Below are 16,655 nucleotides of genomic sequence, written 5' to 3' on the forward strand. Positions count from 1 at the left end.
CCCACTTGAGATATGGCCTTTATCCAGTCATTCCTCTCTACTTGCCCTTCATGTCCACTAATGAGGCCTAGGTTTGAGAGCAGCAAAATCGGGCCCTGGTCATCTAACCGGGGGAAGTCTAGCCCTACCCTAGGGGAACATAGGCTCTCCACAGGCTGTATGGTTGGACAGGAGAGTCTGTTCTGGCTCTGGAAGTTAGACTTGGACTGACCTGTCTCAAGGTCAGCCCTTATTAGGCACCCTGGTAATTTGAACCAGTTGCATACACCCCAATCTGCAGCTATAGGTCTTATATAAGGGCAGGGCAGGTCTAAGGTGTATTTCAAGATCTCATATTTTCCAAAATGGTCTGAGAAAGTGCCTGAAACTGAATTGTAATTCTAATTCTCCTTTCTGACTGCTTCCACTTTAGTAATTGTCCAGGAGAGAATTTTTCTTCACTCTCTTATTTTAACAGTCATTTGATAAAGCCTAGTAAAATATTAGCAGTATACTGTCTAGATATTGAGAAATGGAATGAATTTAATACTGACTTACAAAGCCCTTTGCAAGTCAGGTATTTTCCAATTCATTGCTTTAAAAGAAATTGAAGGAGGAACTAATTGAATTGTCAGCTGTGCGATCATTAAAATAATTTTTGAAGCTATATTACTATGTGAATCTTGGCATATATTTTGGAAAAGATTCAAAGAATTGAGTGACATTTCTATACAAGATTTTCATTTTCATATCCTTGCTAATGTGAACCAGGTTTTTCTTAAAGCAAAAATAGGAATAGAAATAGAATTGATCCTTAGCTCTATCTCATTATATCTACAGTATAATTTTAAAAGCCTCATATATCCTACTAAGAGCTTTATTTCCTGTAAAAGCTTACTTGTTACCTTTAATTATTACTTAACAACATGGACAATATATTTATGTTGTTTTATCAATATTATCCTTGCATTGATAACTCATTCTAAAAGAAAATATTATTACTCAGAGCTTTACGGTCACAGAACATAAAAGAGATTTAAATTTATATATAAATTTGATAGCTGATCAATAAAAGATTTTCAAACATAAAATATATCAAGATAAACTCTTACGGAGGACATACAGTGGAAACACAAATTTACATTTAAAAAAGGAAGGATGTATATTATGTAACTGTAAAAGAAGAACTTGTTCATGAATCTTGGAAAGAGATAATCAAGCCCTGGCTGGCTGGCTTAGCTGGTTGGAACGTTGTCCTTTGCACCAAAAGGTTGCAAGTTCCATCCCTGATCAGGGTGCAAATGGAAGGCGACAGATCAATGCTTCTCTCTCACATCAATGTTTCTCTCTCTCCTTTTCTCTCTCTCTCGAAATAGATAAACATATCCTTGGATGAGGATATTAAATAAAAAGAAAATAGATAATATTGAGTATCAGATTACTATGGTATTTAAATTTAATGTGTGTGTGTGTGTGTGTGTGTGTGTGTAGCGTGATGTTTTCATTTTAAAATGTGAATATTTTTCAGAGACAAAAAACATACTCTTTGCAACTATAACTTAAACTTTTTAAATTGTGTCAACTTAAAACTGTGCAAGGCATTACATAATTGACCAAACAAAAGCCAGCCAATTTTCTGATTTGTTTGCATGTTGTCACCTGTGTTCCAGTGGTTCTGGGGGCTGGAGACAGAACTCTGCACTCTGTCTCATCACCACTCACTTCCAGGCTTGTGAATCCATGGAACTGTACAACTGGAACTTAATTGCTAGGAGTTATTCAAACAGGGATTTAGTCTTTAGGAAAATGCAGCTGCCATCAGGATAGGGGTGACCTTACCAATCATTTACAATAGAGAGTGAATTAATGAGTTTATCATTTTTTCTTAAAAAAAGATTTTGAAAGTTTAAAGCAGGGAAGGTCATTTTGGGCTTAAGTATTCTTCATAAAAGAAATGGCAGATTTCCCATAGAAGGAAAAATTTTGTGGAAAGTGAAACTAACTTCCTAGGATTTGGAAAAAACAAAAAAATATGACTTCAATTTTTCTTTATACCAATGACAGCATTGCTAAGGTGGGAAAGGGTCATTTAATGACACCTGAGTTTTGGGGACCTGATGGTGAGTGCAGTGGGGCCCCCAAAACTCATGTCCCTGATGTTCCCTAGAAACCATTACACAATCAGTTCTCTGACTCCTGCTGTGCAGAGATGCCTATGGACCAGTTAGAAGAAAAGCTTCATAGGAAAGTTCGAGTGTGATTCTGTTTCGGGTAAAAACAAATCAACACAAACTTCACATATGCAAGTATGTCTTTGTCAGGGGTGCCACATGGAAGGAGAAATAATAGGCTGTTCCTGGAATAATGACCTCAGGGAACCAGGAGTTGGGTGAGGATGGAATGATTAGCTTGGCTTTTATGCATCTCTATATTGTATTTGTTCACATGTTTAAACACGTTTATTTTACTTTTGTAGTTTGAAAAAATGGCACATAAAGACAATTTAGAAGAGAAGAATCTCCTCCTATTACCATTCCAAAGCACCTAGTTATCAACCCCACCCCAACCTCATCCCCCCACCCCCTGCACCCTCCTTTGCAGGATAGGTGGACCTGTACATAGAAGACCTCAGTAACTGGGAGCTGGTGTTGTTTCTACTCCTACCAACAGGGGAGAGCACTTCTCTAGACTTGATGCATTCCCCTTTTGATGAAAGCTGTGACAGTGGTGCTCCAGGATCCTTCTGCTCCCCTGACCCTGCCAGGCTGGCTACTTTGCCACAGGGAAGCAGCATGTCCAAGATGTGTGCACTCTCTCTCTTCCACTGGCAGTGTCTTCTGCATGCTGCCCATCTCTGGATCCCTGTCAGAAGGATCTCTATTATCGGTCAAAGGGGATCAGATGAAGTAAGGAATGACAGAGTTTTTTCCATCTCCTCGCCTGGAACACTGGATTCACACTACCTGTCCCCAGAAGGCACACCTCCTACCCTCTGCTAGGGCATCTGGGGGAAACAGCGGGGCTGTAGTTGCCCTTTTGTATTTACTCAGATACCCCAACTCAGCTTCTGACTACAGTGTCAACAGCCAGGTGGGCATGACTTGAACTCTTCAGTCATGCCCTTCCTCGCAGACCCACATTTATAAGGGTTCCTTTCTTCTTCATTTTCTCTTTACAGGTTCTAAGTGCCTGGGGATCATAGGCAACTTTTGTTCCTGACCAACAGGCATGTTTATTAAACCTGGTAGCCAGCAGGTCATGCACACCAAAAAGCAAATTCCACTTGCCTCCACGTGTTGTCATTAGTAGGTTAGAGGGATGATGATAACGTAGGTGACATCGGCCACGTTGTTTTCTCTCAGAACATGGAGGGAGGAGCATGAGAAGGCAGAGAAACTGCCTGGCCATTTCTTCTTTCCTCTCCTGAAATCTTAAGAGGTGGCCATAGCTTCCTCCAAAACCGTTGGCATTCTAAGGTGAATTTTGCCCGTCCATGTTATAAATTATAGCTTGCAATCATTGGGCAACATAGGAGTTCAGGAGGTTATCAGCACCCAGATGTCCAGAGGTAAACATGCTCAATTTTTGACTAACAACAAGTTAGCTATTTGCTTTGTGGATTATCTGTGACCTATTCAAAATACTGATCCACTTTTTCTCCCAATGCCCCTGGGCCACTTCCCCCACAAGGTGCTAAATGTGCTTGAGAAATATAACTTTTGTATAAGCCTAGGGGAGAAATAAGATGGAAAGCAAATATAGAGCAAAGATATTCACAGGCTATGAATCAAATGCAAATGATTTTGTATCATCGTTTCTTCAGAATGACTCAGACCACTCTTAACTTATATTTAGGAAGTTTCATCAATAATTAATTGTTTTCTTTCAGCACTAGGTTCTATTGTTTTATTTATTTTTTAAATACAATCATTATTTTATATTTTAAATACAATATAATCTTTCAATACTCTCTTTCTCCCATCCTCCCCTCTCCTTTCTTCCTTTCTCCTTTCCTCAATATTCCCCTTTCCTCTTCCCTTCCCCCTTTCTCCCCCCACTGCATCCCACAGGTGTACCATAGATGACCGGGTCACCCGGGTGGCCTGGCTAAACCGCAGCACCATCCTCTATGCTGGGAGTGACAAGTGGTCCATAGACCCTCGTGTGATCATCCTGGTCAACACACCGACCCAGTACAGCATCATGATCCAAAACGTGGACGTTTATGACGAGGGCCCGTACACCTGCTCTGTGCAGACGGACAACCACCCCAAAACTTCACGGGTTCACCTCATTGTGCAAGGTGAGTTACAGCTGGATTTGCAGGTCAGGGTTCCTGTCAATCACAGAGGGCAAGCACAATTTCAGTCTTTGCATCTATCTTGTATAAAGACACAAAAAGTCCTTTTCCTCTACAGAATCCGGAGATTGAGTTTAAGTCCCAGATTCTTCTCACCTGCTGGGTTCTTGACTGAGTACTGAATATTTTCAAGGAGTTTCTCAGTTTTATTTCTGATACTCCAATTCTTATCAGTAACTTGTTTGACACATGCTGGTTGAGCTCTCTTCAGTTACTTACTACTCTGGGATTGGGGCCAGATATATTTAAAAAATAGACACAATAGCCACTTTCCATACATATAAACATAACTATAATAAGATATGATACTGTTCATGTAGAGATCTGTCTGTAAGTATCTCTTATAGGAAATGGTTAATACTATTGAGGTAGAATCATGGGACTTGGGACTGCTTTTGCATATGTGACAGGAGTGCTTGTCCCAGAAGGGGTTCTGAGCCTGTTTCTTCAGGACCTCCCTGGCATTGCTGCCACCCCAATGCCTCTCCCAGCCCCACAGTGGAGCTGCGATCAAGGGAGATATTAGTAAAAATCATATTTCCAAGTGTATGTGGAAATGAATCTATGTAATTAAAAAGGGGGAATTGAATCCCTGACATTCTCTCCTATTCTCCCTTTTTAAAAAAATCTGAATTGATATAACCCAGGCATAGTATTTAATATTTTTTATTCAAATTTCACTTTGTAGGAAAAAATGGGACTGACTGAAGAAATGTTAGAATCCCAGAGATCAACTACTAAATACTAGAAACATATTCAGATAGCAGTTAGAAGAGTTTGAGAACTATTTTAGAACAAGGCAGCAATACAAACATATCTTGAACTGCTCCCAACTAACTGCACAGCCCCTCCCATCACTGTGTAAAGCAGTTTCTGTCAGGTGTCGACTCATGGTAAGTAACAGTGAAGGGTTAAGCCAGCTCCCACCCTCCGACGGCACATCCTTCTGTCCTTCCTCTGCCAGGTGGGAGATGTGGGCGGGCTTCTATACTGGTGTCTTGGGACCACGAACTGAGCTCTTGGAAGGAGTCACTGTGTCTGATTTAATCTTTAGTAACTGCCTTTTATCAGATTCCATCTGCAACAGATTCAACAGATTTATGAGCTTATGAAATGTGTATGGCATCCTCACTTAGCTAATATGGACTCTCTTGCTTCTGCCTTTCTAAAAAGTATGATGTTGCTCATTTCATTTGGTGTCATGGGGAGCTAGAGTAAGGGTTTATGTCTCTTCCTGCTTCAGTTGCTCGTACAATTCAGGAGGCAGCTCTTTGTCAGCACAGCACCCAGGTCTCTGACTCTGAGCCATTTCTAATGGCATGTGCTGGACCAGAGTGCTGTCTGTCCATGCAGCACAGGCCCTGGTGCCACCCTATTGCTCCAAGCCATGCCTCGTTCTGCTCCCAAGCCCTTCTCTCACTACCTCGTGCTCTCAGACACCACAGCAGCCTGCCATATGACAGACATCTGTACACTCTGCTGTTTCCATTCTCCACACATGTCCCACCCAGGGGTATGATTTGGTCACGATCACTGCTTTGGCTCTGTAAGACAGTCTGCCATCTGGAGGTAGAGACAACTGTCACTACCAATGCTCCTCCTCAGAGGGTGGGGAGATGCTCGGTGAGATCAGTCATCAGAGATGAGCTGCAATGCCTGTTCAACATGTCTGGGGTGCAGATGGCAATGGGGAGTGAGTTTTCTCTCCCCTGCCTGGCACTTGGCCTTGGTGGCAGAAGAGCTCAAGTTCTCAGCATTGGCAGTTGATGCCTCTGTGGTGTTCTCATGGCCTTGATAGCAAAGTTCTCTTCAAATTTGGGAAATGTGGTACTGGAATAAAAAAGAACTGTCAGGCAGCATACAGACTCAAATAGACAACTTGTCTATTTTCAGGAAACAGGCTGTGTAGGCATGTCACAGCCAATGCAGGCCATGAACGCTAGCAGTGCAGAGCTTCGGGGATGGTGTCCTTACAAGGCATGGGCAGCCATGCCTTGGGCTGGACATGGCGGTGTCTCCCTGTGGGCCTCAAACACTGGGTGAGGAAGGGTCTACAAACAGGCAAGAGGTGGAGCGGCAGTCTTTGATTCCAGGGTTCAGGTCCCTCCCCAACTCCATGTGCAGGCCAAGCTCCCCTTATAGCTCTGGGAGTCGGAGGTGGCCTGTTAATTAAAAGACTGGGAAGGTGGAGACAGAGGAGAGGACCTAGTCTTGGAACGTTTAGTAGATGGATCTTTACATTCACTTAGAGCTGAAAAGAAGGATCTCAGAGTGCTGCCTTTTCCTCTGTCTTGATTGACAATGGGGTGGCTGGCTCCTTCTTTTGAGACCAGTTGGATTTTCCAGAGGGTGGAAGCAGAGACTCCACTGCTCAATTAGAAAGACGTCCAAGAGTCCTCCTTCTTCCCAGCAGCTATAGGCTTTTGTCCAGTGTATAGATTAATTTTTCAGATGTAGTGTTAGTTCAGGTTAGATAAAGATAATGAAAGTTTCCTAATCCTCTTAAAGAAGATTTATCTGACTGAGTAGAAAGCTTCTGGAATACAATATGGCATGTATAAAACTGAGGCCTAATCTTGCCTTTAATTTCAAGCTGCTGATGGGTATTGATTTTGCAATGAGAAAAACTGAAAAATTTCCGAGCTGCAACTTGTCTATTTAGGATAAAAAAAAGTGTTTATTTACCATCAGTCCATTTGAGAATGTTAGAATCTCATCAGCGTTGGCAACCAAGTGTCATTAGAGAAGGGGACCAATCCCATGGGTCCTGGCTTTGTCGTTCCTTCTGCAACGTGAGGAACTGAAAGATGCTCTCACCTCAGAGCCTGTCCTTACTATTTTACATGGTGGCCTTTGCCACATAGCTGATGGAATTAATTCCTAAGTCCTTCCTTGTGAGAGAAGCTGCATTCATTAAAATATTACCACTGATACACAAACTACATCTTGGCCACTGAGGGGATAATTTCAAGGCACCATGTGAGCGTGTGTGATAGTATGAGTGAGGCTATACACCTGGGTATCCAGGGAATCCCAAGCCAGGGGAAAATATTGCTGCAGAGACAGATTAGTCAGGTGGGAAAATCCATCGGGCAGCCCTGTACGGGATGGGGCAAAGTGGAGAGAAGCTGGAGACATAAGGAATAAGTTACTCCTATCACCTAATAATTGTGCTGAGAGTGCACTGTGGGTCTACCTGTAGGAACCAAGAAGTTTCCTCCAAAAACGAGCATCTAAGAACAGTTGAGAGAATTAATGTTAATGCCTTGAAAGAAGAAAAATTAAGAGGTTCTACCACCTACTTTTTCAGTGGAGAAATGCTGATGGCCTCGCTCGTAATTGTGGAGTTAGGATCTTGTGCTGCTAGGAAAGGAAAGTATTAGGCTTGCTTAGGGATAAAGAAGACACACACATCACACCAGTATTACAGAACTAAGGAACAGGTGTTACACAAGACCAGAAGGGGAATGTTTGAGACCCAATTTGAATTTACTAGCATTAGAGTGAGTTTTCCATGAGGGACTATTCCTAGAGAACATCAGGAAGCAAAACTTACTTATATTTATCCCTAATGCATAGCACACTGTCTGAGGCACTCAGTATATGTTCATAAAATGCTCAGAAGAACAGATTGATAGAGCAAATGAACTGGTGTATGAAGGCAGTGATCATAGACCTCTTGTAGGCATAGGGGAGTGAGGACTGTGCCAGAAACTATGCAGATGACTTGGAGTGGAGAGTAAATGGGAATAGTTAGTTCCCTGGAGGAATGAGGGTCTTCCCTGTGACAAGCTAAGAGACATGTTATAACATAGATAACACAAATTCCGTGCACATATTTAGGACTTCACAGCACTGGTCACAATCTGTCTCATTTGACCCTCATGACAATCCCTGGGAGGCTATAGGGCAATGACTGTTATCTCCACTTGCAAATTAGGTTACTGCAGCTCACAGAGATTAAGAGACCAGTCAGTGTCTCCTGTGAGTAAGGCAGAACTGGGTCTTGAACCATGGCCATGTGACTTCAAGGTCAGTGTTCCTCCTGCATACTCCACCACCCCCACTGCCCAGAAGGTCTGAAGTTACTTCTCTCATCTAGATCCATGGGAATTTTCCACTTATCTTTTTTTTCTGCTACTGAGATTGCACTGTACAAGAAGAAATTGAGGACAAAGCTCAAGGTAGAAAATTAGCTGTGGGGGTGGGATGCTAAACCACAATGAATAGTGCAGAGAGGATGAGAGAGAAAGCAGCAAAGAAGAGAATTAAATTACCAGTAGTTCATCCACTCAGGGACACACATTGTAAATGTTACCTCTTTACCCTATATGTAAGTACTAAAAACATGGCCCATTTGAGAATCCAGTATCTAATTGTTATTCTAATTGTCGTGAGTGCTTCAGCATTCTGAAACTAGGGAATATCCCTGTGTTGCCTCAAGTTGTCAGGCATGGCCAGTAGGCAGGAAAAGCTGGTGGATCTTTGCTACCTGGGTATTGTTATTCATAATCTGCTCTCTTGACTTAGTTCACTAATCTGTTTACTACCTGGTATTTTCTTTCATGGAATGAACTCCTCTTGTCAAACCCAATTTTAAGTAAAGAGCTAGAAATGATGAATTGTGTTAATTTGTCACATCTGAGACTCTATAGCAAGCTGATTCAATTTCTGTGTCACAAAAGACTTCCATTTTGTGAGTCTGGAGTCGGGTCAGGTGAGACTGGTTGGGACCCAAGTTTTCATTTAGTAGGTAGAGAAGTCAGCTTTGCCACTTAGCCTGGTCTTGAATTTTGCTAAGTGCCAGCCAGTCTTTTCCGTTGACCCACATTATAAAGTGTAAACCTCCTCTGAGATGGTTCTCACACCAACCCTGCAAACTCTACATCATAGTCCCATTTCATAAACAAGGAAAATGAGGCTTAGAAGGTTAAAAACTTGCCAAGAACTTCTAAATGCTTTAAATTCTCTTCACCAGACTTGTATCCAGAAGAAAACCATCCAAATGAAAACAGTGAAAGCACTTTCCATGAGTTACCTCTCTTGATACTTCTTCACAAAGCCCTGGGAAGCAGAACAGAGAGTTACCTAATTCCATGAAAAGAACCCGTGATTCAAAGATGGTCCAAGTTACAGTAGCTAGTAAGTGCCAAAGCACCTTTGAACGCCAGGTGTTTTCATTCTAGACACAGGATTTTGTTCACATACCAGACAGCAGTCTGGTACTAACTGAAGCCAAGTAAAAAGACAGGTAACTGTTACTATTTCTGAGAAAAACATAACTGTTCTGAGGCACTACGGATAAGGGTGAGGACTAAGCAGACAGTTGCTGGGGTGGCACGGGCCGGCTGGCGCTGGCGCAGAGCCACTGTGAGCAGGGCCCCACTGGAGGTCTCTGGCCGAACAGACAGGTCACAGTTTTGCCAATTTTCAACTCTTCCTTTATAACCAACCTCTTTTTTCTGCTCTTTTCCCATTTCTCCCAAATATTACAGTCATTTAAATGAACATGTATAATTGTGGGCCTAAATAAAAGCGGGCAGTCAACTGGAAATAAATGTAATTCCTACGGCCTCTATTTTAAATTATAATCACACCTGCTCTTCACAGAGACAGGGTGGAGAAGTGGACATGACCTAGGTGGGGTATCCAAAGGCTCATCCCCCAGCCTGAGCTCTGCTCCAACCCAGGCCTGTGCCTTCACGATATATCCTTTCTAGCTTTTTACCCCGGGGTGAAGAATAAAGTTCAATGTAATTGATTTCCTTGTGATACACATGTGCATATCTTATTCTTATATTTATGATTATTAATTATGATTGTTATGATTGTTACTAATTATTTTGCATCTGAAAACAAGGTTCTGAAAAGGGGTCTATAAGCTGTCCATTCTATGTATGTGTACAAAGAAGGCACATGGGCCAAAGGATGCACAGGACATAGTAAGTATAAGAACCTCTCTGGGCACCCTTTCCTTGGCTTTGAAATGGAAGAGTTGGACTGAAAGAAGGAAGTCCTTTCCGGTTATTACATTCCATGCTTTGTCAGTGTAATTTCTCTGAAGGATTTTGTATGTCCAGGCATCTCTGTACTCCATGTGTTTTCCAACTTCACCCACTGAAGGGACAATTGAAGGTTTGCTCTTATTCTTTCTTATTCGTATTTTCTTCAGAGCCCTTCAATCTGAGCTTCTTGCTAACACCCCTGTTAGTGGTGACACTGAGCACTGCTCACCCATGCTGTCAGCAGCTCCCTTTTGATGGAGAGGTGGGAAAGAAAGACACCCTTTCTTTCCCTGTTCCACCCTGACATGTGTAACCTGCACAGCCCACAACCATGGCAACTGCAGATTAGAACAGATCAGGAATGCAGTCATTTCCTTCAGGATGCCCTCTGTACCCAACGAAGGAAGGGGTCTCAAGTCATTCTCCACAAGAAGGGCCTCCTCCACAGCCTCCCTCCTCCACCAGGTTCTCCCATGTCAGGGCTGGGGTGAAGGCATGCTCACATTCCCCTGGCAGTGGTCCTATCCCTTCTCAGCTGTTATCTGAATTTGACATATTGTGTAGCCTGAATTCATGTTCAGCTCCATCCGATCTCCTAGGTTACCACACATTTCTTTTTTTTTTAAGATTTTATTTATTTGTGAGAGAGGGGAAGGGAGGGAGAAAAAGAGGGAGAGAAACACTGATTGGTTGCCTGTTGTACACTCCCCGACCAGGGACCAACCCTGTATCGCAGACATGTGCTCTGACCAGGAACCAAGCTGGAGACCTTTTCCGCTGCACAACAATGTCCAACCAACTGAGCTGCACCAGCTAGGGCTACCACACTTTCTTTACATCATGTGTAGTTGGTGACAACACAGTCCAAACCACATTTTGTAAAATATACACACACGCATCTATTTATAACATTTCTCCTTCTATTGAGTTTCTAATCCCATTGTTGTGAAGAGAAATATGGGGCTCTGCTCTGCTCTGCTTGGAAGCTAAGATCATAACACACACACTCACACACAGCCACACATGTATGTACACAGTTTTCACAGGTTTCATGTCTGTTGTTTTTGTGGTCTATGAGATTTCATCCCACCTCCATTAAATCTGTAGATTCAATTCCTCCTGTAATACTTCTAATCTTTTAATATAGAAACTGGAAGAGTTGTGATTTTCCAAGGTGAGTGAGACCAAAGCATAATTTGACATTAGATGAACACATTGTTAGGGTTGCACATGGTTTGGCCTTGACTGTGAGTTCCACCTGAAGCTTCTGGCTTTGAAAGTTTGTAAGCTTGTTTTGAAGCAAAGGTATGGGTACTTTTCCACATGATCCAAGGTGGTGCTGCTGGTCCCCGCATCCGGTTTGGTGACACACACAGTAGCCAGAAAGAGAAGGGGCAGGGCCTGCAGCTGTCATCTGCCTTGTTTGCAACAGACTTAAACAAATGCAACAATCATAAAGTCCGTTCTCAGAATCATCACTGATGTGGAGATGAATAAGAAAATGAAGTGCCTGTAATGTTCTACTCAATATTTTTTTTCAATAATTTTATTTATTTATTTATTTATTTTTAGAGAAAGGGGAAGGGAGGAAGAAAGAGAAGGAGAGAAACATGGACATGAGAGAGAAACATCCATTGGTTGCCTCTCATACACCCCCAGCTGGAGACCTGGCCTGAAACCCAGGCATGTGCCTGAATGGGCATCAAAACAGTGAATTTTTGCCTTGCAGGGCAATGCCCAACCCACTGAGCCACACCAGTCAGGGCTATTCTACTTAGTGTGTATGATAATCTCAGCTCATTTCCTAAGAGTCTAGTCTGTCAGTAGCTAAAAAAAAAAACAAAAAACAAAAAAAGACTTTCCTGTTGTTGTGAGCAGGGTAAGCAATCTTTAGAAGAAGGGTAAATTAGTAAATGCTCACAATTTTTCCTGACAGATAAAAGTTCATCATGACCCTCATTTAGTCAGGATCCCACATAAGAGTTCAAGCTTTACCACCCACAAGAGTAGTTAGTCACAGCTCAGTATCAGAGTGATCTGTGAGTCTGGAGTGGCGATGTTTTCCTACATGTAGCATGTGTACACATATTCAGAGCACCTGACTCGCATCCTCAAACCTGATTGTGAGCCTCTAGTTAATAAGTTTTACCTCAAACACAGAGTCTTGGCAACAATAACTGTCCTTTGTACTTATTTCTGTTCTGGCTTCTCATAAAGGTATCAAAAAGCCTTTGACTCTTCTCTCACTGAAAATTCTCTTTTATAGGTAGAGAAATTGGAGACCAATAGAAGTGAAGTAAAATAATTACAAGAAAAGCAGTCTAGAATGTTTTTTTTGTGTGTTTTTTTTTTAATTCTCACCCAAAGACATTTTTTTCATTGTTGAGAGAGAGAGAGAGAGAGAGGGAGAGGGAGAGAGAGACAGATTGAGATTGAGAGAAACATTTATGTGAAAGAGAAACATTGATCAGTTGCCTTCTTGTACATGCCCCAGCTGGGAGACAACCCTGTAACCTGGATATGTGCCCTGACCGGGAACTGAACCACCCACCTTTCAGTTTGCAGCACTATGCTCCAGCCAACTGAGCCACACCAGCCAGGACAAGAATGTGTTTTTTAATATTTCAGAACCATGACTATCATGCACTAGGTACTTAATATGGCAGTTCTTTTATAGAAATAATACAATTCTATGTTCCCATTAACCCCAGAAGGTGGGACACATTTTCCTAATTGTTCAATGGGGAAATTAAGGCTCAGATAGGCTAAAGAAATTACCTTAGGTCACCAGCTGGTAAATAGGGAGACTTGATTTGAGCTCTGCTCAGTTTACAGTTTAAGCCTGCCTTTAACCTCTTCTTGGGACTTCCTCTTGATTCCATCCCTTTTAATAAGCAGACTAGACTAATATACCAGTTCATTTACAATACACATGCTTCCTTTGCCATGTTATCTATCAAAATGATTTCAGTCTAATATCTCTGTAGTCTGAATCTGTCCTCCATAAACCTGTTTTTCTTCCTTTACTTTGTTTATCTTAGTAACTATTACTTCCTTCTTGGAGTTAATGTCAGGTATGTATCATTGACTCCTAAATCCTAACTTCCTCCTTAATTCCAGGCTTTTATTTCTAATATTTTCTTGAACTCTTCCACTTGGGTATCCCATAGATATCTTCACCTGTCCCACACTAAACTTGTCTTTTCACTCCAAAACCTGCCCTTCCTCCTTTAATTCACATTCCTATTTATGGACATACCATCCATGTATAAAACTGTAGATTAAGCCTTGATGCTTCTTTCTCTTCACCTTCTCCATCTAAGCAGATGTCATGTCCAATAAGTCCATTCTCTTCCTTTCTCTTTCCACAACTGCTATCAACAACACGTAGAGTCTCAGTCTCCAGTGACTTTTCATAGTCTCATTCTAATTGCTACCCGAGCCTCAGTCTCTACCTCCCTCAGATTCATTTAACACTGATGCTTGAACATTCCTGATGCACACATCTGATCTGTCACTTCCCCTACTCATAATTTTAATGACTCCCTATTGACGATAAAATAAATTCAACGTGTCTTAGATCATGTTTTCAAGTTCTAAACAAGTCAGAGCCCAACTTACTTTTCCACTCTTAATTTTCTACTATTTCACTTTTACATTGCACACATGATTTAGCCAAACATGCCCTGTAAGGCCCCCACCCCAGAGTCCTGCATTCTTTTCCATTTCTCACCTGATCTATCCATTGTGAACACTCTTTTCCCTGGATATCCAAATTCCACAGCCCTTCAGAGCAGTGCTCCTCCACAGACAGCTCTGTCCCATTGACCTCTCTTGATAATAAAGTGTGCTGTGTCTTCTCTGTCCAACATCGTGGCCTTTAGCCACTAGTGATGATTGAGAACTTGGGATATGTCTAGCCTGACTGAAGAACTGAATTTTAGAACTATTTAATTCTAATTCGTTTAATTAAAAATAGCCACACATGCTAGTGGCTGTCATATTGGACAGCACAGTTTTAGAATTGCTAAATCCCCAAAGCTAAAGTCTTTCTCTAGTATTCCAGTGTACCATTACCTGCACTTCCTTATGATACCTATAACTTTTTATTTCATATTTCAGTTACTGGTGGATCTAACTCTTTTTTCACTAGATTACAATTTTTTTGGAGGCAAGACCAGACTTGCCTCCATCATTTTTTATACAGGGAGAGTTTATGGATTGCAATCTGAATTAGCATGACTGCAGGGGTAGCTGTTTAATAAACTTATATTAAAAGTTACAAATCAATAAAAATAATAGCAACATGTCCTAAATTGGCTGTTATGAGAGACCACACCACAAAAGGCAGCATCCACCTTGTATTTATGATGTTTGTCACCACATGGCTAGGACAGATGGCTGTACACTGTAGGCACAAAAACATTTCTATTGAATAAGGAAGTTCTTAGAAAATCTTAATTTTTTTCATAATTATAGCTTCTAAGGGAAAGCTGTGACACAACTACTTTCCTTTAATGGTGTTGGAAATCGCCCCCAAAGGAGATATCCCAAAGGGCAGCCATGGCAGGCAGCACTGGAAGTTCACCACCCAGACTGCTGTGGTTGGTCAACACAATGGGACGGATGAGTGTTCTGATTGGCCAGCAAGAAGACACTAATGACCAGTTAGCAACTGCGTTCAGGTCAATTAATTTATATTTGTATTTTGCAAACTAAAAGTTGCCCTGTTAGATTATTGATTCTTTGTCCCAGTATTCAATTTGTTTTTAATTGCACCATTTCTGGGCCAAGCCCTCCCTCCTGGCAAGCTGGCTATAAATCTGCCACCATCTCAACAATCAACAATAAATGTGTCTCTTCATGTCATTATTAATATGTCTCTTGGATTGGTTCATTACCACAGCTAACAGTTTATAAGAGCTGGATGGCACACTGCCAGGAGGACTCCTTTTCCCGAGGGCTATTTTGTCACGAGAGGATTGATGTCCTCAGGCCTGCATGTGTCTGAGGAAAGGGGCCTGGGATTTAATTTCATATATCTGGAGTAGGAGCTACCTAATCCTCTTTTTATCATAAACAGCTTTAGAGGAAGATATTGTTGGAATGGAGATTTTGCCTTCTCTTTCAATTCTTCTTTCTTCACACTTATTTTCTCTTTTTAATTCCTTCTTAATTTCTGTTCCAGTGGATCCCTCTTCCATCAAAAACAACACAACAGCTACCTGGATAATCTAAAATCCCCAAATAAGTGAGCTATATGCATCCACAGGGAGTTAGAGTTTTATTATTGGATTATTGTTAGTTGAAAGCAGAGGGGTGTTCTCTTTGCCTGGTGTGTGAATATTAATAGAACTGCAGAAATACTGCACTCAGAATGCCACCTTCCCTGAGGTCAGTACTAAAACAGAATAAGTTCTTTCTTAGAATAGATATAATCATTGATTATAGTATTGTTATTGGTTCTTTTAGTTTTTTTATTTTTTCATGGGAAAGCACAGATTTTAAGTGAATTTGTGGGTTGAAAATGAGATCTTCTGTGTCCTGGAAATGCCAAAGGGGACGTTCACATGGACTAAATGTGTTTCTAACCCCCTGCAGGAGCCTGAGTCTGATAGCAGTCCGAATGTGTGCCATTTGCAAGACACAGGTTGCTCCAGGACAAGACATTTGCTTTCCCTCAGACACAGAGTTAAATCCATTTTCACTCAGGATATATATCCTACACATAATTTACTATTAACAGCACTTACACACATGGCTTCTCTCCGTGGCCAAGCTCTTCAAAGCTGGTCAAACTGAGCTTTTTGAAAGAGAGGGTATGGGCTCTGCATGATACCTGCCATTTCTTTTAATAGGAGTTGAAGTAGCCCAGGGAGGTGGTGGGCACAGGAGTAGGCACGAGAGGGCCAGGGTGATTTAGAAAAATAAAAAGGTGGTTAGGGAGAGAGATGAAAGAGCAGAAAGAGGGCCACAGAGATGAATGGAGAATTAGAATGAAGACAGAGGATGAGAAGGAGAGCAAAGGAAGCAGGAAAAGGTGGGGAGTGGTTAAGAGGAAGAGGAGACTGCAGGAGCCCAGCCAAGGGCTCAATGGACTGAGGATACCTCCTGATGGACTCAGGGAGACCACGGGCTGAGCTCAGAATCCCTCAGCGCCTCATGTGGGCTTCTCCAGAGCAATCCACATTGCACCTTGATGCCCAGGACACCCTACAGTTCTCTCCAAAAATGGCCCCCTCTACATTTGCCTTCCTCCTGCTTGGCTGTACCTCCTTCAGCGTGTCCTCTATGAGAGGCAGGAAGAGACT

General features: G+C 41.9%; 1 protein-coding gene across 4 annotated transcripts in view; it reads left to right on the plus strand.

Annotated features, from left to right (window-relative positions):
• The window catches only part of OPCML (opioid binding protein/cell adhesion molecule like), a 1,099,555-nt gene that overhangs the window by 862,069 nt on the left and 220,831 nt on the right, over positions 1-16,655 (plus strand). For all 4 annotated transcript variants that reach the window (XM_045860213.1, XM_045860211.1, XM_045860214.1 and 1 more), the window contains one exon: positions 4,050-4,282. In XM_045860213.1, the coding sequence (XP_045716169.1) occupies positions 4,050-4,282 (233 nt within the window). The remainder of the gene's footprint in view (positions 1-4,049; positions 4,283-16,655) is intronic.

The sequence above is a fragment of the Phyllostomus hastatus genome, unplaced genomic scaffold, assembly GCF_019186645.2.
Source record: "Phyllostomus hastatus isolate PE091 unplaced genomic scaffold, TTU_PhHast_1.1 phas_scaffold_193, whole genome shotgun sequence".
NCBI classification, from domain to species: Eukaryota; Metazoa; Chordata; class Mammalia; order Chiroptera; family Phyllostomidae; genus Phyllostomus; species Phyllostomus hastatus.